Source organism: Notolepis coatsorum (assembly GCF_963971535.1).
Source record: "Notolepis coatsorum genome assembly, contig: SCAFFOLD_276, whole genome shotgun sequence".
Taxonomy (NCBI): Eukaryota; Metazoa; Chordata; class Actinopteri; order Aulopiformes; family Paralepididae; genus Notolepis; species Notolepis coatsorum.
In genome coordinates, this window is record NW_028169905.1 from 171,338 (window position 1) to 197,454 (window position 26,117).

Consider the following 26,117-nt stretch of genomic DNA (forward strand, 5'->3'; position numbering starts at 1 on the left):
AGTAACGTTAGCTCGGTAGGTAGCCAACGTTAGCTCATGTTGCATGCACCAGAGCAGAGCAGACTGCCCGAGGCAGCCTCTGTGTTGACACGGGTAAGGGAGGGGCAGGAGGAGGAGGAGGGGCCGTACGCTGCAGGCAGCTCTGTGTGTCTGAGAGAGAAGTCAGCAGTGAGATCTCCGCTAAGAATTGGATCATGTTTTTCGATCGGTTTTGACGATCGGCGAAAATAAAGCATTATCACCGATAACCGATCTCATATTTATACTGAATATCGGCCGATACCGATCGCTGGCCGATCGATCGGGGCATCCAGATACTTATGAGTGCATGCTTACCAACTCTTTCGCCTGTTTTATTGCAACACTACTATCACCGACATCTAAGAAGAGAGATGAATGAATGAAAACTTTATTTAACAGATTGCAGAATGGGTACAATACAGTACGGCTCAATACACACAATTGTTAAGGGGATGCAGACCAGAGAAAGACATTTGTCTTGTTTACATCAGGGTCCCCCATTTTCAATTCATATTGACATTTATGACACTCAACATACATGACATTTATGGCATAGGGACTTACAGGTATTTAGTACCGATACATTTGTGACATATACAGTATTCAAATATACAGTACTGTTACCCATATATCCTGACAGAGTATATACATATGATGGGGAGGGGACTGTACATTAGGAGGGGGTGGGTGGGAAAAAGTTGGGACACCAGCAAAGATTTAGGAGCACCCACCCAAATGTAAGGAGCACCAACAGTATATATGTAATTTTTTTTTATTGATCAAAAACGACAATATAACAGTACTGTAATGCAGTAAAAGTGAAAGTAGCCTTAAACTATAGTATAGTAGACCTAGGCATAACAAAAAATATTGTTTGTTTCCGTTTGCTGACCGACCCTGCCGATTTAGGTGCGACCCAATATATTTTATGAGTTTTAAAAAAAAAATTAAAAAAATTAAAAAGTAAAAATTAAAAAAATATTTTAAGTTTTTTTAATAAAGTTTCATAGAAATCTTAGTCAAACCTTTAGTATTATGGATATTAAACATGCTGGCAGAGTACATGCATCCATGTTGTTGTGAACATTTTAATTAAATGAAGAAATTCCCTATCCATAGTCGCCGTGGGAAAGAATAAAAAAATAAAAAAAAAAAAAAAAAAATTCCCTACCTACCCATGCCTTAACACTTTGATTGCCTAAGGTTAAATTCATGATATACCATCCGTTGCCAGCTCTATTTGTCTATGGAGAAGTTCCCCTTCTTTGCAGGGCTATAACTTTTTAAATTCTATTGCTAGATTGCCATTATTAGGGCCCATTCAATTCATCCACATGACTTCCTGTTTGGCGCTTCTGCCGATCGGCCACCAGATGGCGCTCTTGAACCGCTAGAGGATTGAGAGGAGCTCAGAACTGTGTGTGAAGGCTGCAGAGGGGAAATATGATTCCGATCACAGATTTTTGAAATATTGATATTGAAGACGAGTTAGGGCGTCCTCGGCAACTTTAGCATGGCTAGGAAAGACGCCTAAACACGTTTTCGGCACTTAAAGTGTTAACTGACAACCAACAGGAAACAAACAATATTTTTTTTTATGCCCTAGTAGTGTAGCCTATAGTGTAGACTAGGCATGTATGACAGCCGGTATGACAGTTTGAGGGTACGATAACCTTGGGCAAAAATACCCCGGTTTCATGGTATTCAGTACATAAAAAACTCCCCCATTGAACAAAACGTATTACAGTGCACAATAAGCTTTTCTGTAAGTGTTATTTATGAATGTGTGAAGACTGTCTGTATTACACATAGAGGGAACTGTCTGACCACTTTAAAACTAAGTACAGAATATAAAATACTTCCAAATAAACTTTCATGATTATGAATATGTAGGCTACATGTCAAAAAGGCATTTTGCTAATGTAATCTACTTGCAAAGATGTGTTATATAGCCTAGTACTATTCTTACTGGATTAAACTTTGGATTAATCTATTGTGGTGGCTCAACATTATTCACACACGGAACTATGTGTTGGGGATACGGGTTCCGCATGGACCATATTGTTTGTTACATTGCTGTCGGCAAACTAGCTCAGAGTGTCAACAGAGTGTTGACATTGAGTTGATGTTAGCTGCTAGCTGGCTACCCGAATCCACAACAGCCAGGCAGCCAACCGTACAAAATACAGTCTCAGCCAATCACATCGATTTGTACAGTTAGTTAGCTCCACTCCATTGCGAATTAAAAGGTAGCCAGCCAGCACAGCCCGTATTAGCTAGCTACAGTTGCTAGGTAGCTAATGTTAGCCAACCGAAGAACGGTAGCTAGCTTGATTGATTGATTGATTGAAAATGTTATTAACAGATTGCAGAATGGGTACAATACAGCAGGGGTTCCCAAACTTTTCAGGCCGCGACCCCCGAAATAACAGTGTCAGAGAGCCGCGACCCCCACTATTATAGGAGGTAAAAAATAAATGTAAAACATTTTTTTAATTTTTTTTTAATAAATGGAAATGTATGGTTGAAACATGCAAACGTTCAAACGCACACACACTAATAAGGATTGGAGGCTTTTAACCAGGGCCGGATTGGGGAAATCATTCAGGCCAGGAAATATAGTGCGAAATATAGCCCCAGTCAGGCCACTTTTTAAGCGGGGGTCTGGGGGTCCCCACCAGGACATTTTGTTACAAAGACTTCATTTCCTGCATTCTGGTGTAGGCATTTTTTTTATTTGTACCCTTTAAATGCCAGTGTTTGTGATGGCATCACAAATTGTTAAAAAACAGGCTAGCATAATATGATTATATATAATATGATTTTTTGTTTTTTGTAAGGGTCCCGCCTCCACCAATCGCATGCGGCTCCCTTTGTGTGTGTGTGCGTGTGTGTGTGTGCGCAAGAGAGATAGAGAGAGACAGTTCTCCAACTTATTGTGGGTTGCAGTGATCTCCTGGTTGTTCCCCACCTAGGTTATCTAACTATTGGCCTGGCCTGATTCTAAGTTCAGTGGCCTGACTGCATTAAAAAAAAGAAGAAAAAAAATCTTTTTCTTTTTTGGAAATCTATATTTTTTATTTATTTTTTTTTTTTATCAAGAAAGACTTTTGTCTTGTTTACATCAGGGTCCCCCATTTCCAATTCATCATAACATATATGGCATACATGACATACAGATAGAGAGTACTGCTACATCTATACATTTATGACATATCAGATTTACAAATACAGTACTGTTTGTGATACAAAAAAGAGACTATACAATTGAGGGGGAAGAAACTGTACATTGGAGGAGGTTGGGTAGGTGGGGTGGGGGGGGGGGAACTGTACATTGGAGGTGGTTGGGTGGGGGGGACTGTACATTGGAGGAGGTTTGGTAGGTGGGGTGGAGGGGGGGGGGGTTGGGTAGGTGGGGGGGGGGAACTACATTGGAGGTGGTTGGGTGGGTGGGGTGGAGGGGGGGGTCGGGTAGGTCCGGTGGGAGGGGGAAACTACATTAGAGGTGGTGGGGTGGGGGGGTTGGGTAGGCGGGTGGGGGGGGGGTGGGTAACTGTACATCGGATTATCGACGAAACCTTACTTGGTCCCAAGAAGAGGGTCTACTCTCGTGTATTATTGGGTTAACCGTTAGGACATTTACTGTACATTGGAGGGGGTTGGGTTAGGACATTTACAGGGGCCAGTTTCGAATTGCAGTCTCCCATAGGTGCTCTTTGAGAGTGGTTTTGAAAGTGGGTAGTGATTCACATTCCTTTACAGCTGTGGGTAGGGCGTTCCACATTGATGTGGCATAATTGCAAAACGTGTTTAGTCCCTTGTTTGAGCCGAATCTGGGTTTAACATGATTTGTTGAGCTGAGCTCCCTCTGGTGTTGTGGTCGTGGTATTCACTGACCTTTGGGAAGTATTTTGACATGTACATGGGTTTGGGTACCTTAGTCGTGTAGTGTATCTTGTAGACCAGGCCCATTGCAAGTTGCTGTACTCTGTCGTCTACTCTAAGCCATCCTAGGTTGTCAAAGTGGGCAGGGGTGAGGTGGGTTCTAGGAGTAAGGTCAAGCAGTAGTCTGACCAGTTTGTTTTGTGATGTTTGTAATAAAAATTTTAGCGCCTTTGAGGTGCTTTGGTACCATGAGGTGCAAGCATAGTCGTAGTACCCTTGAATGAGTGCTCCTGCCAGAGTCTTCAGGGTATTCTTGTTTACCAGAGAGGAGATCCGGTACAAGAATCTAGTTTGTTGGTTGACTTTTTTTTTTTTACATTTGGAGGCTAGTTAACTAACTAACTAGCTAACGTTAGCCACAGCTGCAAAAACGAATTTCAATGATGTTATGAGCTATCAGTAGCTAGCCAGCTAGATAACGTTAGACGACGCCTTGTGTATTAAACTAAAGTGAATAGTTTACTGGGCCATTGTTTAATGCTTCAGTGATGTTAAAAGAGGACCTGGCTGCACACTTGCTATCTTCGGTGCGAATGATATGGGTCTGTGAGGGGGAGGGGCACTGCAAGCAGCACGTGAGAGCGTGTGTGTGCGTCAACTTAACCAATCTAAAATCAGCATTAAAGGTAAGAACGTCAAGCACAATTATTTGCTCGCAATTATATTTTGAGGTCGCACAGATACAATTTCGGTCACATATGCAACCATTTCGGTCGCAATTTCGAGCCCTGGCCTTTAATTGGTGATGGTGGTGGAGCACCTTACGTTTAACTGGGTTATTGATGCCTCTGCAATTCCAAGTAATAAGATTAAGACCATTTCCTGATGCACCGATATGAAAATTGGCCACCGATACCGATTGTTCAACTAACACTATCGGCCGATACCGATATTTGTATATTTGTATATAAGTATTTGTAATTTTTTTTTTTTTTTTTTTTTTTTTATGAAACTACTGTATATTTGTATGTGTATGTTTGTATTTGTAGGCCTATTTACTTACTTAAAAAAAGGAAACATCAATAAATATGTTTATGGTATCACTATCTCTCTCCCAGTATCGTCTGGCGGCCTGCAGAGGGATACTATTTTCTCAACCAGAACTTTCAACCAATGCAATGGAACCATTCTGGCGGCCTGCAGCGGGATACTATTCTCTCAACAAGAGCTTTCAACCAATGCAATGGAACCATTTTGATTGACAGTCGATTCGGCCAATTACGCCACACCGCTAGCACCCACCTCCTGCTGTTCTTACCACCAATCGGCAAGCGTTTTCTACTTTCGGGCATGCCGCCATTGATCTGCTTGCGACTCACTCGAGAGCACAATACATCACAACAAACTTAACGTAGCTAATACCTTAGCTGCCCGGCCCGCCGACCAGCGATCTACAGCATGACCAAATGAGACATAATGATTTTACTGCAACAAATGTTATAATAAAACAAAGCCTTTCTATACATTTGTCTGGTTGAAAACTTTATTAACAGATTGCAGAATGGGTAGTTTGGTACGGAATGAGCAACGGAGCTATGAACGGAATAATGCCTTGCTTACTTGCTGTGTTCGGGTAAATAATATGCTGATGTTATATTGAACGTGTAACACTAACTATATAACGTTATTAACTAACTAGCTACCGTACCAGGAGCTCACGTTGATGCCTGGATGGTGCTAACTAACTAGCTACCGTACCGGGAGCTCACGTTGATGCCTGGATGGTGCTAACTAACTAGCTACCGTACCGGGAGCTCACGTTGATGCCTGGATGGTGCTAACTAACTAGCTACCGTACCGGGAGATCACGTTGATGCCTGGATGGTGCTAACTAACTAGCTACCGTACCGGGAGATCACGTTGATGCCTGGATGGTGCTAACTAACTAGCTACCGTACCGGGAGATCACGTTGATGTCTGGATGGTGCTAACTAACTAGCTACCGTACCGGGAGATCACGTTGATGCCTGGATGGTGCTAACTAACTAGCTACCGTACCGGGAGATCACGCTGATGCCTGGATGGTGCTAACTAGGCGTGGGCGGTATCCTTTTTTTCACACCGTTAAACCTTTATCACATCATACCCTGGTGCACGGTATTTGACGGTATGACTTTCATTTTCATCAGCGGGGGGGGGGGCAACGCGTGTTACCAAGTAAACAAATCATCGTCAGCTCTCAGATTGGTAGTCGGAAGCCCGCACCGTTAGCGTTACTGCGTTAGCATCTAGCCTTGGCAGACTATTTGATTCGTTAAGGGCTCGAAATTGCATGAGTTTTGGTAATATGCTCCCGAAATGCTCCCGTTGTTTGGCTACTTCTATGTGCAGTGAAAATGACTCGAATGCTTTATAACCTAGTCATTGATTTAGTTCAGGGTAATCTAAGATTAGCCGCAGAGCTAACGCTAGTTAGCGTGAGCTAACGCTATCTAATCAAGCTCAGTATCTCACAGAGAGCGATAAACAGCTGACAGCGGATAGTACAGGACGATACAAATACAATAAAAAGGCGGGTGGGGGCTGTTGTGTAAACCTTGTACTCTTTAGTTCACATATAATAGACGGAGTGCTTGCTCCACCAGCGCACCACTCCACAACAACACACATCAACTCTCGTCACAACGCTTTACGGTATTTTCACAGCACTGTCGCAACATTACCGTAAAAAGACCCACTCGCTCCACTAGACTGGTCTCGCCCTCTGCTGGCGCGTGTGTGCACTACACTCAGTGTGTGCACTACACTCAAAACTCAGTTTCACTGTAATAGAAGCTGAAGCGCATCTGTGATTTTGACGGTGACGACGGTATTGATTTTCAATACCGTCGGTATTTCTAAATACCCCGGTATATTCTAATACCGTCATACCGCCCAAGCCTAGTGCTAACTAACTAGTAGTGGGTAGTTGGGTACGGAATGAGCAACGGAATGGAACTGAGCTATGAACGGACTCCGAGTAATGCCTTGCTGCTATGGGTAATAATAATATGCTGATGTTATTGTCCGTGTAACACTAACTATATAACTAACGTTAATGCCACAAAACGAATGCCTTGTTAATCATAAGTAGTAACTGTGTGATGCAGTAGCTTGTGTGTGTGTGTGGGGGACGGCGGGCGTTGTGCAGGTAGGTCGCGAGTGAACTTTTTTTTTTTTTGCCTTTTGACGCTACACAAATTGATGCTTATTTATCGGCGACTGCTATCGGCACATTTGAGCTTATCGGCCGATAGGCCGATAGCAGTCAACAAGGCACTTATCTGCCGATACCGATTAGGGGTGGGACAATACATCGATCCAGATCGATATATCGATCTATTATCAATAATCAAATAGGATCGACGCAACGTAAAAAGATCGATTCATATTGCGATACTCTTATTTTGAAAATCCCCGCGAGTCATATCCGCCGGCGCCCAGTATTGTGAAACTCCGTGTACACATTACAGCAGTGTTTGCGTCTGCTGTAAAGCACTACAGAGCGTCTATTTTGCGAGCAGATATAAGTCTGTGCAGTTTTTTCCCCGCAACGGGTCAAATGCATATAACAGGCGTTGCATCGTCGCCATTCCTTTATGCCAATGTCGCGTTAAATATCTAAATGAACGTCGCGTTGGCTGCTTAAAAGCTAAGCAGCTAACCGTGAGAGAGAACAGGAGAGTGAAGAGGGGACTTGGAAGGAGGAGGGGTGGGGGCTGTGGGGGACTGCGTGTGTGTGTGTGTGTGTGTGTGTGTCTGTGTGTGTCTGTGTGTGTGTTAAAGCTCAATATATAAAAACAAAAGTGAACAGGAGGTCTATTTGTATTAAAAACAATAGATTGTTTTTCATTTAAATGTCTGGAAGAGCTCAAAAATAAATACATCAATTGATATTTCCGTAGCCTTTTTTTAGTTGATCTAAATGTGACTGATTGTGTTAAATGGGCACATAATATCGCCTCATATCGATCGCAGGCACCTGAATTGAATCGTATCGTATCGTATCGTGGCAGACTTTGTGATATCGGCAAATATCGTATCGTTGTCCAAAGAATCGATATCGTATCGTATCGTGATGAAACTGATGATTCCCACCCCTAATACCGATACCCGACCGATATATCGGTGCACCCCTTTTCCTCCAATCGAGCTGGCTACACCTGGCTGAGTCATGTCTTGAGAAAGAGAATAATGTGTAAAGAACAGGGTACCATGTAGACCAGAGATTTTGGTTGACCTTGAATGTGTAAAATCAAAAAACAAAAACAAGTAATACAGTACAGAAAACACAAAAACTAGAAACGAGAACAAATAATACAGTACAAAACACACAAAGAATACAGAAAACACCCCTTCCCCCAAACCTTCCCTTGCCGAAGCATCTGTGAGATGTCATGCAAGCAAAACCCTAAATACCAAAATAGCCTAGAGAAAAACGTGGTAACTAACCTTTACTCTATGCTACCTGAGATGTGTGACCATTGGTACAAGATAAATCAAACTTGAACATCAAACATAAATCAAGTGTGAACAACTAAGCATTGGCACTACAGTACAGGTGGCTTATGTCCACAAAGAATAATAAACTACTAATGGTAAACTTTTAGAGAGCTGTATTCTTACTAGGGCTGGGCAATTAATAAAAAATAAAAATAAAACGAGATATCGATTCATAGACCTATGCAATCTCAGTTTAAGTCAAGCACTTTCATATATGTTGCGTTGTCTGAAGGAGTGCAATAAATGATTTTATTGAAAAAATAAGAATCGTTTGAGAGAATCGTGATTCACATTTGAGCAAGAATCGCCCAGCCCTAATTCTTACTGTGGATAAAACAGGGGATAGGTTACATCATGTACCGGTCTGTATTGAGTGTCACGTTACCTTAGGGAATCAGTTGTATCGGATAGAGTCTAATATTAGAAGTCTGTGCTAAAACTGTGCAAACAACCAAACATTGTCATTGTAGGTGGTTTATATCCACACGAGATGGTAGGCTACTGATGATAAACACTTATAAGGCAAGTGTATAAGCTTCAAGGACAGAAGCTCAACCAAGCACCCACAGTCCATAGCCAGCTATACAGACAACCTGTATAGGTTTAGCCATATGGTTATATGGACCAACACTAGAGTAATTTGATATAGACATTAGAAAGCTCTTAGTGCCCCAGTGTGTCTTATCTCCAAATAACAACTTTAATTTCAAGTTGTCACTCTTCCAGCAGGGTCAAATATGCACTGTCACTGTAATAATTATGCAGGACATTGGAGAGCTATACGGTTTGCAATGGTACTGGTTGAATGGAGTGAATAGTTGAAATTAAGTCAAGTTAGATTTTCTGGAGCATTCAGCCAAAAAGACAATACAACCTCAATTTAAACTCCAGCTTCTCTCGTGGCTCATTACTACCGGCCTAGAGCAGCCAAGCAACAACAAGATTTCCGGTCCGGAAAAACAGATTAGGACGTTTAGCCTTCAAAATAAGTGTGAAAATGTATATATATAAATAAAAAAAACACACATTTCACATGATTCAGTTTTTTTATTTTATTTTTGTAACAATCATCAGTTGTTGACGATCAAAAGTCAACTAGTTAACTGCCAGAGTATTGTTTGATGCCATAACATGTTGGAAAATACAATTTAGAAAGACCTAAGTAATGTTATGTTTACTGTGGGTGAAACAGAGGATATGTTACATCATGTACCTATCTGCGTTGAAGGTCGCGTTACAGCAACAGTCAGTTGTGTAGTTTACTCCCCAACAAAGGTAAGAGAAAAAAAAAAGTGACAAAGTGACAAAGTAACAGCTCTGGTGTTATCCCCCTCACCCACCCCCTCCTAATGTACAGTCTCCTCCCCATCGTATACTCTGTCAGGATCTATGGGTAACAGAACTGTATATTTGCATATCGTATATGTCACAAATGTAACAGTACTATATACCTGTATGTCATGTATGTCCCTATGCCATAAATGTCATGATGTCATAATGTTGTGTTGTGTATGTCATAAATGTCACTATGAATTGAAAATGGGGGACTGATTGATTGATAACTTTATTAACATATTGCAGAATGGGTACAGTACAGTACAGCTCAATACACACAATTGTTAAGGGGATGCAGACCAGAGAAAGACTTTCGTCTTGTTTACATCAGGGTCCCCCATTTTCAATTCATCACAACATATATGACATACATGACATACAGATAGACAGTCAATCAATCAATCAATCAGACAGTACCCTGATGTAAACAAGACAAACGTGGCGTCTTTCTCTGGTCTGCATCCCCGCCGTACTGTACCCATTCTGCAATCTGTTAAATAAAGGTTTCATTCATTCATTCATTCATTCATTCCGTTGCTCCTGCTAGGCTAACTGCATCAGCCATACAGCTAACGCAGCTAACTAGCATGTATGTTGGTTAGCCTGCCGGCTAAGTAGGCTACTGATGGTAAACAATTAGAAGGTTGTATGCTGCTTATTGTGGATGGCACATGGATATGCTGTATACTGTATAGTGTTCGTGTCTGCATTGAGTGTCGTGTTTATGTAGCCTACTCACCCACCAGGACAAGAAGTGAAAGATTAACAGCTTCCGAGTGTCATCGATTGTCCATACTAGGTTAGCTGGCTCAGCTATACAGCGCCAGCATGATTTTTTTCCGTAGCCTATGTGTGCGAAGACGCTCTCTGATTGGCTAGCTGCGTACAGCGAAGACCCTCTCTGATTGGTTTAGCGCCGAAGGGTCTCTTCCGCCTTGTACATATGTATTCTCTGCTTCAAAGTGGTTATGCTTTGGCCCTCTTTCGAAGTGGGTTATGCTTAGAGTTAGGATTAGGGTTAGGGTTAAGGTTAGGCCCTAACCTTAACCCTAACCCTAATCCTAACTCCATGGACCGCGGAACGCATTTGGAATAGGTAGGGCCAACTTTTGGGGTGTAAAAAAAAAGAAAATGTTTGTGCTCTGCGCAGTTTTGGCGCCCTCCTCTATATCTGCAACCATTATTTTTATATAAAAAAAATTCTAACATAAGGGAAAATGAGCCAAAAAACTGTGATGCACAGAGTGAATCCACAGTCATTTGCTCCTCAATAGCAAACCAACGTATGTTGACCATGAAGGACTGGTTCTAACCGAACCGTTCGTTATACAAGAATCACAGAGACATTTCAAAGGTACTCACAGACGCTACCAACCGGTTAACCCTTTTCACTGCGACAAAACACAGAAGGTTAACCCTTTCACAACCGTCGGTTGTGTGATAATAAAGGGTTAACCCTCCGTCGTGTGGCAGTGAAAGGGTTAACAGTTATACAGTAAAGTACCGCACCTTTATTTTTTACAAGCAAGAACAAGAGCTAAGAATAAATGTAAAGTGCACACTAAAGAATTAAAACAAATAAACAACTTAGCTAACACACAATAATAATAATAATAATAATAATAATAATAATAATAATAATAATAATAATAATAATAATAATAATAATAATAATAATAACAATAACAAACAATAAAAGTGTGCAAATTTGCTTTCAAAGAAAATTAAGAAGAAAGAAAGACTGTGAACACCTAAAGCTGAGGCTCAGACCGACGGACCGTTTGAGATTTTTGGCTAATTTTCCCTTGTGTTAGAATTTTTTTTATGTAAAAATAATGGTTGCAGATATAGAGGAGGGCGCCAAAACTGTGCAGAGCAAAAAATAAATAAAAATAATATATATATATTTTTTTTACACCCCAAAAGTTGGTAGGGCCACGGCCCTACTGGCCATACCGGTTCCGCGGTCCATGCCTAACTCTAAGCATAACCCACTTCGAAAGAGGGCCAAACCGTTAGGGTTAGGCGGAAGAGACCCTTCGGCGCCAAACCAATCAGAAAGGGTCTTCGCTGTACGAGGCTAGCCAATCAGAGAGCGTATTCGCACACATAGGCTACGGAGAAAAATCACGCAGCCGCAGCCTGCCAATACAGCCAGCTATGCGGTATTTTGGTTATCTAGGCACAGTCGCCGTTTTCAGATAGTTTTGGATGAAGTCGGCTGCCAAAGCTGGGTCTTCAAATCTGTGTGTCGAGTTGTCTGGTAGTGCAGGAGCGCTGGAAGCACAATTCTGGTGTGCAGCAGAATTCGGCAGAACACCGGCACCCACGCCTGCTCCAGCCAAAGGTGGTGCTGGGACAGAGTGGCCAGGGCGCGCCCCTTCCCGGCGGCTATCGCTTGCAGCTGGGTAAGGTGCAGGATGGCTCCAGCCGCCTGGGCATGAAGGTACTGTTGATGGTCATCCAATACCGACCCGCCCGCCATCATCCCCGACATGTAGCGCGCTAGCTGCACGATGTTAGACGTCGCAGCTAGGCTCTGAGTCGCGCCGATGTACGCCTGGTCACTCCAGTTAGCCATCTGCCTAGCCGATTTCCCTTGGGGAAACGGCTTCCGCAACGGCTCCCACACCACTTCGGTACAAAAAATGGATGTCATCGGGCTATCAAGCCGAGGCACCCCGTCCTTTAGTCCCTGGACCAAACCCGCCACCTGCGTGACTGGCACGTAGGCGGGGGTAGGGCCAGTGATGCGGGAGATTACCTGTCCCTGTTTCACGTAGGCCTCCATCGAAGGGAAGAATGGGCAGACAACGCCCGTCTCTCTCATAGGACGACGTTGCCAGAGATGACCTATCATGTCATCAGAAACAGGTGCAGGCAGAGGCTGCTGCAACGCCACACCATTAGCGGCTGCGGCGCCCGCCATGAGCTTGGGGAACAAGGCAAGCAACTCCCCTTGCGCACCTCCCTCCACGTCACTCGCGTCCCTCACGTACGGGAGGCTGCCATGTCGTCACCACCATCCGACGCGGCAGATAGCTGGGCATCTTGTCTCAGGGTCGGAGGTTCTAACCCAACACCGGAGAACAAGGGACCCCAAGGAGACGCAACACTCCCTGCCACACCCCGAGGGGGAGAATGATACGAATCCATTGGGGCATCAAACAAGAGCGCTCTCGCCCCCTCCATGTGATTCTCAGTTTCCATCGGAAACGGAGACAGGGCAAGATCACTCCCGTTCGGTTCCAGCACAACCCCAAAGCCAGGTCGTTCGCCCCTGCAGTTCGTCGCCCTACGATGGGAGCGAGCAGAGGCGAAGAGCCTGCATCGCAAATCCCCAGGCACCAGAGGAGCTGTCGGCCTATCGGCCGACCGTCCACTGGCGGGGGAACCAGGGCCGGAACCAGGCCATCTCACGGGAGACAGCAGCTCAACGGCCCCTCGGAGAGGCAGACTCACCACCGGGTGCCGCTCGGGCGTATCTGACTGCCACGACCGTGGAGTCAAAGCAGCCCCACGACACACGGCGGAGGCGGCAATGGAGAAACGCTGGTGAAGGGTGACGTTGTGAGCGTTACTTCGAACCCCCCGAAGGTGCAGACATTATGACTTAGCTTTTCTCGTAAATTGGCGAGAGAGAAAAAATAAGATACAATGTCCACGTAGCTCCTTTCCAACAACTATTTCGGCACTAAACTCAAGTGGTGTATACAGACACTTGTCGGTGGTGAAAATAGGGAAGGAGGTGTTAGTATGGCCACATCCCCGCTTATGAGGAGCGGATGGGGGTGTGGCCAGGCGGATGGGTGTGTACATGTGAAGACATTTATTCAGTATTAGACTGGATATGGGATATGTTCCACTACGAGCAGAGCGTAAGCTAATACGATATATAACTACCTATAGGGGGAATGTGCTCATTTCAAGCAGGCAGTTTCCTATGAAGGTAACCCTCCTGTGATATCTGTGGCAGGTATATGATTCAGATGTTGTGTAGCATATTCAATTGACAAATGATCATAGAATAATAAGGTAACACTTTCTAAAGGATCATTATTATAGTGTCACCATTAATAATATTATTATGCTCTGTTTATAGGGTATCAAAAATAGTAGAGGAGAGCAACAAATGCTATTTCAATAAACATTTTGATAACTTTTCCACTTTGTAGACTTCTGTATACCATTCACAGATGTGGCTTACAATGTAACCAACAGTTACATTATCATTGCATCCAACAGTTACATTATCATTGCATCAACTGCCAGTCAACTATTTTACGTCGACCGGACATTATCAACCACCTTGAATGTTGCAAGAAAAAGCACTTAAAACCAGCTGCAGCTACCACAATGCCAACCCCCCCGGGTGGACAGATGAAAAGGGTTCATCATCCGCAAACAAAACAACAATGTCCTATCTGCCATCTTCACATAGAGAGGAAGCACACACAGAAGCAGGACATAACAGCAACTTCTCACCTGAAAAGTGAGTGCTTTGCTCCCTCTCTCTCTCTCTCTCTCTCTCTCTCTCTCTCTCTCTCTCTCTACCTGAGCACCGCATACCCGTCCCCCAGCTGTTCCTCCAGGGCCCTCGTCCACCCTCCATCCATCCCTCTCCATCCACCTCTATCCATTCTTCCCTACCTCCTTCCTAGCTGGGTTGTCAATAATTTATTTATTTATTTATTGTAATGTAAACAAATAAACCCGTTCCGTCCTCTGAGCTTTTAAAATTGACAAACTGGTTTAGGCAACTTAGATTACAAGTCAGTTTTGGGAAATGTATGTGAACACAGAAGAGCAAAGCTCGTGACAACAACGGCTGCAGTGGCTACTTTTGAGTTTTATATTGTTAAGATATTGTGTGAGCAAAAAAGAAAAGAAAAATACATTTTATTTACATGTACATCATCTGGCCTGGGCCCTATTCCCCGTACCTGGCTAACTGAGTTAACATAATTTTCAGCATAGCTTGACTTAAGCCAGACATTTCCGTTCCCCGACGTCGGATTTTCTAAGTCACTATGGCAACAGATCGAAAAGTTTGAACCTGCTCCGGAGCAGGGTTTAGTTCAGTTAGCTGGATGAACCAAAACTGTTCATCTTGTACATTAACGAGATATGTAAAGTATCCAATATATTTAAATGTATTTTATTTGCGGATGACACTAATCTTTTTTTTTCTGGTGAGAATGTCCAGCAGCTTTTAGAGGTCATCACATCTGAAATGAAGAAATTGAAGGAATGGTTTGATAGAAACAAATTATCATTGAACTTGAGCAAAACAAAAATTATGTTGTTTGGAAACTGTAGATTGGATACGCAGGTACAAGTTAAAATAAATGATGTGATTATTGAAAGAGTTTATGAAAATAAATTCCTAGGTGTAATAATAGACCATAAAATCTGTTGGAAACCTCACATAAAACATGTCCAATCTAAACTCTCACGAAGCATTTCAGTCATGAGTAAAGTAAAGCACATCCTGGATAGAAAATCACTCTACATTCTCTACTGTTCACTAGTTTTACCATATTTAAATTACTGTGCTGAAGTCTGGGGAAACAATTATAAGTCTACACTACAACCACTTTTTATACTCCAAAAAAGGGCCATAAGGATAGTTCACATTGCAGGTTATCGTGATCACACTAACATATTGTTTCTGGAGTCAAAGACATTGAAGTTAAATGATCTTGTGGAATTTAAAACGGCACAATTAATGTATAAAGCAAAAAGTCATGCACTTCCAAGAAACATTCAAGAATTGTTCTTTGATAGGGAGGGGGGTTATAATCTGAGGGGAGAACACAATTTAAAGGTGTTAAACGTACGCACTACCATGAGAAAACACTGCATCTCAATATGTGGAGTGAAACTGTGGAACAGTCTAAATGTGGTGCTAAAGCAATGTCCAAACATGAGACAATTCAAACTGATGTATAAGGAAATTATGTTCACAAGGTACAGGGATGAGGAAGGGACTTGATATTCACGGGTGTTTACATTTTTATTTTGTTTTCTATTTTATTTTATTTTATACATATATAGTTTTTGTTTTTTGTTTTGCATATATATATATATATATTTTTTTCTTTTCTTTTCTTTCTTTTCTTTTTTTATGTTTAAAATAGTACACTCATTTGAGTAGTGGAAAAGGGGTAGGATTAAATAAGTGTATACTTCTTCCTACTCCTTTTCGAACATGCAGATTGAGTTGTTTTTTCTTTTTTGTTATTGTTTGTTGTATTCATTGCATGTTCGAAATAAAGACTTCAAATCAAAATCAACCATGGCCACACCCTCGCAAAGAAATGCCAGCTCGCTTCCTGAAATAATTATCACAGTGTAGATCTGCATTATACCATTCTGAATTATGTTTTTGTGGTGCTTCGTTTTCCTAGAGGGGGCTTTTGAAATGTAAAATAATAGACCTAAAATGCTGATAAATTTACTTTGTCAGAAATTGAATGAGCCGTTGACATTAATGGATTTGAGAAAATGCATTTATCTGCTCAAGCACTGTTATCTGATGATGAACATGAGGTGTCACTAGTGTCACTGCACTGGTATAAACCAAAGGTTAATCAATTCAATGCATGTATGGATGATGTCCGAAGATTAAAACCTGATTAATAGTGAAACTGTATAGCCGGCTCCAAGCCTCTCTGACACGTTATTTCGCGCCTTGAAACTTTGGGAACCATGTATTTATATATAAAGTACATGATACCTAAGCCGAGCGCATACACTGTACAAATATCCTCATAAGTATCTATTAATTCGTAACAATTAGATACTCTTTGGGCTTGTTTCTACTTATTCTGAAAGAGTTGAACTAATTATTTTCGCTAGCAATAGATCTCATTCGATTATTCATTCCATTAAGCCTACTGCCAGCAGCACATTTAAAGGAATATAATCTGATTGATTGGGGTAATGAGGGACTTAAAATGTGCCTATAGATTATGCATTTAACTTGTCGGCGAGGCTATTGAGCCGTACTGTATTGTACCCATTCTGCAATCTGTTAATAAAGTTTTAAATCAATCAATCAATTAATGCCGTTAGAAAATCAGGATTTCTGCGATCGACACCTGCTGTCTTTTCAACTGAGGCGGCCGCGCGCACTTATCCTGAGTATCAAGTCTGGTTCGAATTAACGAGACTGAATCAGCGTTCAAGGAACAGGGAAATCCCAGATTCAAACATCGGGTTAATTGAATATGGATAATGGGACATTTGATCGACTTAGACTGTGGCGCTTCCGCGCGCTCTGAAGTCGGACTCGGTGTTCCAGGCCACCCGCGCGCGTCTATGCTTTTACCAACGCGTTCGTGTTTTCTGGGTTCCCGTTTTGCACTCTGATTGGCCACGCACGTGGAGACCGCGCTGGGGCCTCTGCGTCGTCGGGGGTTACGAATTGTATTCTGCGTTCTGGTCCTTGGCCGGTCAGGGTAGATCGCCAGGTCTCATACCAGGCAGGTGGTGTCTCACCAGCCTGGGTTTTGCTATAGACTGGAAGTAGAGTTCTCCTCTTCCCAGTCAACGGGTGGAGTGCTTGGGCTTTTTCTAAGCTCAAGGTCTATATGGGCATCCCTCTCGGAGCGGCGGCGAGTGGTTGGGCGGTGTGCTCGGGAGGTTCCGTCCTAGGACGGTTACGGCGCTGTCCGTGATGCGCCTGCTGCTGGGGTCCCTCTTGGCCTCCTCTTCATGAGGAGGATACAGAGGTGGTTTTTTCCAGTATGGAAATGGACCCGGTGTGAGACATGTAGAAGCGGCTGAAGGTTCCCATGTCAGTACTGGGGGACCTCGTCTTCTGGGGAGGTTCTGGTGCCCTCACCTGCGGGGTCCCCGTGGGCAGCAGGCTGTCACACGTCACGGTCTTCACCGACGCCTCCCTCATGGGATGGGGGGAGGACCATGCTGCCCGGTCTGCGCTACATTCAATGTGGTGGAATTGAAGGCAGTCCTTCTGGTCCTCAAACGGCTCGACCACCTTGTGGTGGGCAAGCATGTTTTGGTCAGGACGGACAACACGACGTCAGCGTCGTATATTGTCAGACAGGGAGGAGTGCGCTCCCCCCGTCTGCACCGGGCGGTGGTTGGGCTCTGGCTATGGGCGTTCTCCATCTGCTCTGCCTGAGGGCTCTCCACATCCCCGGCAGGGTGAATGTGGGTGCAGGTGTGATGAGTGGGCGAGTGGGGATTACGTCGAGACATGGTCGGGCAGGTCTGGGACCGATTCCGTGGCCGTCCGGGATTCTGTACGCATTCCCCCTCTTACACCTGATAGCTCAGCTGTTGGGGCGGGTACGTCGGGAGCGCGGGACTTGGTCCTGGTCGCGCCGGGCCGGGGTTCAGCTGTGTGGTCCCCAGCCCTGATTCAGCTCTTGGTGGCCCCGCCGTGGCCTGTTCCGTGGTCACCGCGGGCCCTCTCTCAGGCACGCGGAACTCTGTTCTGCCTCCTGTTCTGGGGCAGCCTCTAGGCTTGGCTGCTGACAGTGTGAATCTGGTGGGGATGCGTCTTGACTATTCTGTGGTTAACGCTATCCGGTACGCGTGCGCTCCGTCCTCTACCGTGGCTTACGCTGGGGAGTGGCGTATGGTCAAGTGTGAGGGCGGTACATTGTTCAGCCACCCTCTCGTAGAACATTCCTGCTTGGCGCTCGGCGTCTCAAGCCTGTGGAACGTTCTCTGTCTCCGAGTGGGACCTCCAACTGGTCCTGGGCCGGTTGTCGGAGGCCCCGTTTGAGCCTCTTGAGCAGGCGCCATTGGATCTGCTGTCTTGAAGACTGCGTTCTTTTTGGCCATCACCTCCGCTAAACGCGTGGGTGAGCTGTGTGCTCTCTCTGTGCAGCCTGAGTGCCTGTCTATTCGGCCGATAGCGGTGCGACTCTGAGGCCTAATCCAGTCTTCGTACCAAAGAATATCCGGAGCTCTTTCGCTCCAGGGATATTGTGGTTCAGGCGTTTTCATTCGCCTCCTCACGCTAGTGAGTTGGAGGCGGGCCTTCACCTGTCGTGTCCTGTCCGTGCACTGGGGGTTTACCTCAGGACTCGGGCTCTCAGGGCTTCCGTTCAACTGTTTGTTTATTACGGTGACCCTTGCGCGGGTGAGGCGCTGTCCAAGCAGCACCTGTCACATTGGTTGTGTGGGGGCGTTGCCTTTTGCTGCACATTGGCTGGACAGGTCCCCCCTCAGGCTGCTGCCCTGTTAGGGGGGGCCTAACAGGGCAGCAGGTTTAGTCTGGTAAAATACACGTATCAAGTTATTCTTTATCACTGTTTGATATCAAAATGTAAGCCAAGAGTAAAACTGTGATAATATTAGAAGTGTATAAATTCATATACACAGGAGATACATCTTGTAAATGTTTATTGGGACATGCCTCTGTGAAGAAAAAGGCCACAGCAGAGGGGGGGGAGCAGCCAGCCCCCACACAGGAGATCGATTGGGGACCGCCTCCCAGAAAGACCAACCTGATTGGACCAAAACGTATTATTAGACTGTTATGATTGGTGGAAATTATAGCATTTAAGAGAGAGAGCGGTGTTTGAGAGACAGGCCAGAAACCCGACAGGGGGGTACTGCGCCTCCAACCGCTCCCACCAGAGAATGCTGTTTGCTGCTTTTCATGTGAGTAAATCATGGACCCATGGTTGGTTAGAGTAACATGTAAAGATGCCTATCTTAAAAACCAGGGCCCTCATGTATCAACGTGACGTACGCACAGATATGTGCTTAACCCGTGCGTACGACCATTTCTAAGCAAAGTGTGGGATTTATCAATTCGAACGTGAACTTGACTTTGTGCTTATGTCTACGCACAGCTCTGAGCATGCTTAGCTGACGCCCAGTGGTAGAATATCGTTACTACGGCATATGCGCTCCTCAGTTCATGCATTAGTTTCAACGCGGAAATAAGACACTGGCGCGTGTTCTGTATGCCCCCCGTAATTCATTATAGTTCATTGTGAAATAGCGATAGTAGTGTAATTATTGTCAAACCCTAAATAGCATTAATTTCTGAATGTAGGATGCAGGATGGTTAACGTTGCATTTGGCCGATAAGTTGTTGGCTGATAAGGAACGCATGACTCAGGCCTAATCTTATTTAATTAAATTGTAATGTTATTATATCTGTCATCAAAATATCACTTAAATGCAGGTGATCACGGTTATCCACTGAAGCCATGCATGGCTAGAATCGTCCCTGACCAACAACGACCCAATTGGAGCGCAGATTGAAAGAAAATCAATCAAGAGTTTCAATATACCCAGGTGTTCTGTATGACCCGTAATTAAATTAGCGACATGCGTGTAATCGTCGGCAAACCCTATAAATTACATTTGGAACATGGATTTCAGAATGTATTCAGCATGGATAACGCAGTCCTTGCATTGTTGGATGATTTGGCAATGGGCCATGGTGCGCTCCGCAGGGAGCGCGTCTTCAGAGACAGGGCAGACCTGTTTGCCGAGAGCACAGAGTGGCTCATGAGCAGGTTCCGCTTCCCCAGGGAAATCCTGCTCGACCTGTGCCAGAATCTGGGACCCGTATTGGAGCGCCAAACAAGGCGCACACATGCCATCCCCGTCCACATCCAAGTCCTCTCCACCCTGGGATTCTTGGCCACCGGGACGTTTCAGCGGGAGATCGCAGATCGCTCGGGCATCTCCCAACCCTCACTCAGCAGGATCATGCCCACAGTGTTGGATGCCATCATGTCCCTAATCCCCGACTACATCAAATTCCCATACACACACGCACAGCAGGTCGAGGTCAAGAGGGCTTTCCACGCCATCGCCGGTTTCCCCAACATAATTGGAGCAATAGACTGCACACACATAGCCATCAAAACACCATCACAAAATGAATTCAATTATGTTAACAGGAAGGGGTTCCACTCGGTAAATGTCCAAGTGATCTGCGATGCCCATTTGGCACTCCTAAATGTCGTTGCCCGGTCATCATCATTAGGTGGCTTCTTCGTTCCAAAGGTTGCCTATCACTCTCCAACCCATTCTGTCCCCACTTCTTCTCTCCAACTCCGTGACTCCGCCTCTCACTCCACTCCAATCACAGACGTCGTCTACCCAGCCTCTTCTTGGTCTTCCACCTCCTCTCTTTCCATCCACCTTCCCCATCACCACCTTCTTGAACATCTCCCCGCTGGATCCTCTCAGAACATGCCCGCACAACTCCATCTTTCTCTTTTTCAACCTCTCCAGCAGCTGTCCTCCTTGCATATCCGCTCTTCTCAGTACCTCCTCATTCTTGATCTTATCCTTCCATGTTATCTTCAGCATCTTCCTCAGTGTCCACATTTCAAAAGAGTCTATCATCCTCTTTGCCTCTTCATTCAGCGTCCATGCTTCTGCTCCGTATGAAAAGAATGACATAACATACGTTTCCAAAATCCTGGGCCCTCATTCATCAACGTGTTCTACGCACAGATCTGTGCTTACCCTGTGCGTACGATCATTTCTAAGCAAAGAGTGGGATTCATCAATTTCGATTTGAACTTGACTCCGTGCTTACATCTACGCACAGGTCAGACCAGGCGTACCTGCCGCCCAGTGGTAGAATATATTATTACAACAAGGAAATGAGCTTCTGTGCATAATAACACTGGATGTTCTGTACGAACCGTAGTTCATTATAGTTCATTGTAAAATAGCAACAGTAGTGTAATTATGGTCAAAACCCTATAAATAGCATTTGGAATAATAGATCTTTCTCTCAGAATGAATGCAGCATGGTTTATATAGCGTTATCGGAATATACGGGGTGTAGGCTACTGACTGACTGCGCTCCGCGTAGCTTGATTGATTGATTGATTGAAAAGTTTATTAACAGATTGCAGAATGGGTACAGTACAGTACAGCTCAGTACATACAATTGTTAATTGGGGATGCAGACCAACTTTCGTCTTGTTTACATCAGGGTCCCCCATTTTCAATTCATCATAAATCATAAAGCTCAACTCGTTATTATTTTGCGCAGACCGCAGAAACACGGGAACGTTTTGATTATATTTAAAAGGCTTTACGTTAAACGAAACAAGTGGAATTTCGAAGCTGTAAGCAGAATACAAGTCATATGAATATAGTGTTCTTCCCCCTTTTTACTGTATAAGAAAGAATAGAAAACGCATTGCAATGACACTATAGTGGACAGACATGATGGGATTCAAGTTCGCGTTTTTGTTGATCATAGGCATGCTGTCAGAGTATGATATCTTCAAACATTCTAGAACATTTGTCATCACGGATCATGTCCTAATAGAACATAGGCTATGGCATGGATCGTGATATTGTGTGGACTGTAATTATTACTGTACCGGTACCACCCATTGTGACAACAGCCTTGTGAGTCCCGCACACAAACATGATGGAATTCAAGTTCATGTATTGAAAGGCAGGCTACATCATACATGCAGTGAGATTCATTGTTCTTGTATATGCTCTCTATTATTGTTTATATAGGCTACCCAATACTGACATCAAAATAGATTGTAGTATGCCTCTAGAAATCATATGCAGCAGGTAGAAAATTGACGGGAGATCCATCGCGATTTGGAATAGAATTGAGGAGAACTTTAATCCCTGGGTATTAATCAAACAACACAGGAAAAGGCAGTCATATTCCAGCGCGGTCTTTATTAGCCGACAACAAAATAGATGCCTCTAAAAATCATATAGCCAATCGAACACAACTAATAAAGGCATTCATATTACAGCACGGTTATAATGACACACAACCAACGCCAAACAGTGGTCAACAAACGGTCTTTATTAGTATTTTGAGCTGTCCAGGCAGAATTGCAGCAATGGTCTTAGGGAGCCGTTGATATCTGACATCACCGTTTACAAGTCCGCCTTTTATTTATCCCATAATGCGCGATAGTGTCTTCTTGGTTCGACAGCAGTGAACAATCTTCGTGGAGTTTCTCAGAGATCCGCTCGGGTCCGTCCATTATTTCACAGCCATGGGGGGTGTTTCCTCATTTTCATGACCATATATGGATAATCATGCACGAGCATTGACGGTAGAACAAAGTGGTATTCATCAACACGGAGGAGCATAGAGCCTGCGTACGCACCGTGTGATGAATCCCGACTTCCCTGTGCGTACACTAGTTCTACATTCCGTGCTTACGTGTGGAAATAGAACATTTCTACGCACACAATTGATGAATGAGGGCCCTGGTCTTCGTTTTTCAACTTATGTTTCTTCTCAATAATTCTTTATGGTTCCAGAATGCGCCCTTTGCAATTCCGGTTCTTCTCTTAATGTCCATGTTAGCTCTTCCACCTTCACTGATCCAGCTTCCAAGGTACATGTACTCCTTCACTTGTTCAAGTTTTTCTCCATCCACCTGTATTTTACAAACAGTTCCTGGTGTTTTTTCAATGATCATTACTTTAGTTTTCTTTGTGTTTAGCGACATTCCATAGTTTTTGCATTCGACATTCAGCTTATTCATCATGTCCTGTAGATCTTCTTGACAGTTACAGACTATAGCAGTGTCATCCGCGTATCTTATATTGGTGATGTTCTCTTCGCCAAGTTTTACTCCTTTCCCTCCTCTCAGACCTTTTTTCATCAGTGATTCACTGTACATATTAAAGAGTACAGGGGACAAGATGCATCCTTGTCTTACACCCTTCTCCACCGGGAAGTCTCTTGATTTCTCCTTTCCTATTCTAACATTAGCCTTCTGCCTCCAGTATAAGTTGGCAATTATTCTTCGGTCAGAAACTGGTATTTTGAATTCTTCCATTGTTCTCATCAATGTTGTATGTTCAACTCTGTCGAAGGCCTTCGTGAAATCGATGAAGCAAATATACAGCTTCTTCTGCTGGTCTATCGATTTTTCACCAATGATTCTGAGTTGGCAGATTGCATCTCTTGTTCCTTTTCCTTTGCGAAAACCCATTTGGCTATCCAAGAGCTGATGTTCAATTATGGGTTCTATTCTGTTCTTGATGATTTTAAGGAGTACTTTTGATGCATGAAATATCAAACTGATAGTCCTGTAATTGTTGCATTCTGTGGCTCTTCCGGTCTTTGGGATCGGAATGAACATTGATTTTAGGAAATCATTTGGAATATTTCCTGAGTTATAGATGTTGTTTACCAGTTTCACAAGGAGCTCGATGCATCTGTCACCAGAGTTCTTAATCAGTTCAGCAGGGATCTCATCCTCGCCGGGCGATCTGTCCGTGGCCAGTGACTTCACAGCCTCTTCAACTTCTTTTTTCGTGATCTGGACTTTTTTTTATCTCTTCTAGCCTAATTCCTGTGTCTGATGTTCTGTTCTGGTCTTTGTATAGTGTTTCCACATACTCTGCCCATCTATTGATTATTTCCTTCTCGTCAACGAGCAGTTTTCCTTCTTTGTCTCTGACACCTTGGGTTGTTTTTTTCCTCTTCCTTGTTAGTTGTTGGATCTTGTTGTACATGAGAGGGTTGTGCTTCTTGTCTAGATCTTCAATGTCCTTGCATTTTTCTTTGTAATACTTCTCTTTTGTATCTCTACACATCTTCTGTACTTTTCGTTTTGCTCTGTTGTATTCAGTTTTTCTGTCCGCATTCTTCATGTCTGCTCTCTTTTTCATCTCATCCAGAATGTCTTTCGTCATCCACTCTTGTTTCTCAACTTTTTCTGGTTTACCACAGATTATGTCTGCAACGCTTCCCAGTTTTTCTTTCAGTTTTGTCCATAGTTCTTGTGGATCTTCAATATCTGCTAACTCTCTATTTTCTAATGTTTTGTTCACTTTGTTTCTGTATTGTCTCTTCATGGTTTCTCCTTTCAGACTCTTCACATCCCATCTTTTGTGTGTCCTTTTCTTTTTCTTGATGGTTTTCAGTTTGATCTTCATTTTCATCACTACTGGAATATGATCTGAACCACAGTCTGCAGATGGTCGTGCCTTAGAGTTTGTTATTCCTTTCTTGTATCTGTGGTTTATCATAATGTAATCAATTTGGTTTCTAGTGTTTCCATCAGGAGATCTCCATGTGTGTCTTGCAGATTTACGTTGTTCAAACCAAGTGTTGGTGACCCACAATTGGTTCTTCCTGCAGAAATCCACTAGTCTATCTCCTCTATCGTTTCTTATACCCGACCAAAAGGTCCGACAACACCATCAACTTTTTCTTCACCTAATTTGGCGTTGAAATCGCCCATGACTATTTCCACATCTCCCCATTTCATCGCTCTCTCAATATTTTCATAAAAGTTGTCTATTTCATCATCCTCAGCTTCTCCAGTTGGTGCATATGCTTGTGTGATGCATACACTTGCTGGTGTTGCTTTCATTCTCAAGGTGATAATACGTTCCGATATCGTTTGATAACTTTCCACGCTTTTTGCTGCTTTCTCAGTGGCCAGGAGGAACCCACGACTCGTTTGTGGTGCAGAACAGCTCTGTGGGCATTCGTCTCCAGGCTGGGGTTGTTGAAGACGGGTGGCTTATTGGTGAGTGTTACACATTTAGGCCTATATTTAATTAAATTGTAATGTTATTACTGGTATCTGTAATTAAATTATATCTCTTTTAATGCAGGGGATCGTGGCTATCCACTGAAGCCATGGCTGATGACGCCGCTGACCAACCCCACCACCGAACAGGAGCGCACCTATAACCGGGCGCACGCACGCACAAGAGTCACCATGGAGCGTGCAATTGGTCTCCTGAATGGTCGGTGGCTCTGCCTGTCTGGCACGGGGGCACACTGCAGTACCGGCCTGAAAAGGTTTGCAACATCATCGTGGCCTGCAGTGTGCTCCATAACATGGCCATCAGGCATGGCATCCCGCTGCTAAACCCAGAAATACCTGACGACCCCATGCCAGACGTGGAACAGCCACCTCCAAACGCCACTGGAATGCAGACAAGAGCTAGGATCATAGAGCAGTTTTAAGTAAGTCTACCCCATGCACTGTAAGAACTGAGATTTGGGTTAATTCATATTAATTAAATAATCATTAGTAACCTATACATAAAAAAAAGACTGTCGTTTGAAATCGAATTGAGCTGATTAATGAATTGGAACCATTTTTGAATTGCATTTTACAGTTTTAGTTGAATAAAAGTAGCTGACAGTTTAAAAGTGACCAGATGACACTCAGTTTACCGTGCATGCAGGGTATCAATCAAACTTTAAAAGAACGGAACGAAAAAAGGCATTCATCCAGCTAATAATTATTTAATTATAATAATGACACCAACGCCAAAAGTGGTTACGGTCTTTATTTCTCCTTTTCAGCGATTTTCTGGAGACTGTCGCCGATGCCCGACAGGACCGCGAC

General features: G+C 43.8%; 1 protein-coding gene across 1 annotated transcript; it reads left to right on the top strand.

Moving 5' to 3' along the window:
• Window positions 1-20,211: 20,211 nt before the first annotated feature.
• LOC311248655 (putative nuclease HARBI1) lies at window positions 20,212-25,631 on the top strand (the record flags this gene model as incomplete). The annotated part of the gene is made up of 3 exons (XM_084339507.1): window positions 20,212-20,703; window positions 25,190-25,283; window positions 25,372-25,631. The coding sequence occupies 3 exons, from the start codon at window positions 20,212-20,214 to the stop codon at window positions 25,629-25,631; spliced, it is 846 nt and encodes a 281-aa protein (XP_084195633.1).
• Between the last annotated feature and the right edge of the window lie 486 nt (window positions 25,632-26,117).